The sequence below is a fragment of the Sinocyclocheilus grahami genome, unplaced genomic scaffold, assembly GCF_001515645.1.
Source record: "Sinocyclocheilus grahami isolate Dianchi unplaced genomic scaffold, SAMN03320097.WGS_v1.1 scaffold408.1, whole genome shotgun sequence".
In the NCBI taxonomy this organism is placed as follows: domain Eukaryota; kingdom Metazoa; phylum Chordata; class Actinopteri; order Cypriniformes; family Cyprinidae; genus Sinocyclocheilus; species Sinocyclocheilus grahami.
In genome coordinates, this window is record NW_015505587.1 from 1,071,220 (window position 1) to 1,073,575 (window position 2,356).

At 39.3% G+C, this 2,356-nt stretch overlaps 1 protein-coding gene across 2 annotated transcripts; it reads right to left on the reverse strand.

Moving 5' to 3' along the window:
- Positions 1–484: 484 nt before the first annotated feature.
- On the reverse strand, positions 485–2,058 carry LOC107550839 (twist-related protein 2-like). 2 transcript variants are annotated; one of them, XM_016232241.1, is made up of 2 exons: positions 1,544–2,058; positions 485–907 (listed from the first exon to the last, which is right to left on the reverse strand). In XM_016232241.1, the coding sequence occupies exons 1-2, from the start codon at positions 1,900–1,902 to the stop codon at positions 904–906; spliced, it is 363 nt and encodes a 120-aa protein (XP_016087727.1). In that variant the 5' UTR covers positions 1,903–2,058; the 3' UTR covers positions 485–903. The 2 variants fall into 2 exon arrangements, with proteins under 2 accessions (XP_016087727.1, XP_016087726.1); XM_016232240.1 differs by having other exon boundaries at positions 1,353–2,058.
- Between the last annotated feature and the right edge of the window lie 298 nt (positions 2,059–2,356).

Genomic DNA, 2,356 nt, shown 5'->3' on the forward strand with positions numbered 1-2,356 from the left:
CATAAATCCAACTTAGATAAATGTCAGTCAACTAAATCGTAGAAGTCAGAATTAGCCAGACCTATCGGAACAAAAATCGATATTTCGTGCAATCCTTTCATCAATTCATCAATTTAATCTATAATGCATTCTAATGCACCATTTTTCTTTTTTTTACAAAAAGTAATAAAACGATGCCTTGATAATTTTTTTTCTTTCTTTCTATTTTTCAATTTCATTGAACGTATTTTTCGTACGTCTCTAAACTCTTGGCCTACTGTTTGTCAACCAACTCGTGTAATTATTTTTTTAGATATAACTATTAAAATCATTCCTCATAATAAGGCTAAACTGAGTTTTTTTTTTTTCTAAATGTTTCCTTCATCTTCCTAAATCGGACACACGAATGAAGTGAATTAATTTTGATACTAACGTAAAATATTTCTTAAAAGTTCATCTTCATCTTTATTACAGAAATACACATTTATTTACAAGAGTAACAAAAAAATAAGAATGCATTTCGACACAGGATACATTTGGCTTCATTTCAAAAAGTGTGTCATCAATAAATAAATAGAACTGTACTAAAACTTTGTGTTTGGCACAGGATTCGAACTAGAGGCTTCATTCCCCATCTTCTCATCAACAGTCCTTGCGATGCAATTTCACTTTCTCCAAAGAAAGCTATGCACAGCTGAGTCTTGAAAAAACAGAAATAAAAGACATGCATATGCACACATTTCCAACATTCGTCGTCAATAATAACTCTCTCGAGGAAGTCCATATGCAGCGCACGCGCAACAATTCGCTGTCCGTGGCCTTCTCTCGATAATAGCCATGACCTCTTTTGGAACATGTGCAGTTTCCCCCAAGATTATGAAGGAATCTAGCATTGTGTCCTCGTCTTTTCCAAGCTCTTGGCTTTCACCTGCGAATAACAGCATGATTTAGGCGGGACAATGTTTGCGACAGGCAAAACATTATTTACAGTAACCTATTTGTTTAGAGAAAAAAAATTGCAATCGACTGTTGAAAAGTTGTGCTACAATAGGCCGTAAACAATTCAGTTGCATTACATGCAATAGCTCTTTAGCAACTTCTCAACTTTATTAGAGTTAAGCTACATTTTGACCAATATCAATTATTTATTTGCTCTATAACTATATAAAAAGCGAGACATTATGTAAAAAAAAAAAATAAAGCCATGCTGGTAGTAAACAAATCCAGACGATCTGAAACACATGCAACAGTTGCTGGCTTGCCTACAACTTGTGCGTAAACGTGTAGAATGTAAAGTAAATGTTTTGAGAGATCTTACTCAGTTGTTTACAATATTACATCATTAAAGACGAGAGATATTTGTGAAAGCGTACCATCTGAAAACAAAAACAAAAACAAAAAAAGTTTCCCTGCACACTAGTGAGATGCAGACATGGACCAAGCGCCCTCCATCCTCCAAACCGAGAACGCGTAGCTCAAACGCTCGTGAGCAACATAACTACAACTTGCCATCTTGGAGTCCAGCTCGTCATTCTGTAGAACCTGATAGAGAAAGTCGATGTACCTGGCGGCGAGTTTTAGCGTCTGTATTTTGCTCAGTTTGTCGGAAGGTAAAGTGGGGATGATTTTGCGCAGCGCCGCAAACCCATCGTTGAGCGACTGCGTCCTCTGCCGCTCGCGCACGTTCGCCATCACGCGCTGCGTCTGCAGCTCCTCAAAAGACTGAGGGCTGTTGCTGCTGTTGCTAGACTTTTTCCCCCTTTTCCCAAGGGTCGAGCTATCGGAATCCTCCCCGTTTTTCCTACTCGACCGTCTTTTCCTTCCGCACCTCTTCGGTGGCCTGTCGGGCTCTCCGTCGCTGTTGCTGAGGCTGTCCGCAGGAGACACGGGAGAGCTGGAGTCTCGCGCGGGCTCTTCGGGCATCTCGTTCAAGTCTGCTGAAAGCGCCTGCGAATAAAGACGTTATTGCCTCATGAGGGTGAAATACAATTCCAAGCGTGCGTTGCTTATTCTGGAGGAAATAACTAGGTATCCAGGATTCCAAGCAACTTTGAGTTAGGTTGAAAGGAAAAAGTTGGGGAGCTCTTATAGTCTGGTAAAATGTTTGTGAGAAGAGAGATGATTGGCTAAGAAGGCTTAAGACGCGAGAAGGAGGGTGGGGGAAACTTTTCTTTTAAACTCAAGATATTTGCCTTGACAAGTCTGACAGTTCTTTGGTGAGTAGAAAATAGATTTGAAAACAATCTACAGTCAGTACAATTTAGATTAAGACCTGTGTAATTATAACCTACTTAATTCGGTTATTGGTTATTTCATCACACGGACATATTTTATTTAGAACCAAAATTCATAATGGCCACAACAACATTTCGTTTCT

Bases quoted from the DNA above. Each gene is read 5' to 3' on its own strand.
- LOC107550839 (XM_016232240.1), bottom strand. From the start codon at position 1,902: ATGCCCGAAGAGCCCGCGCGAGACTCCAGCTCTCCCGTGTCTCCTGCG.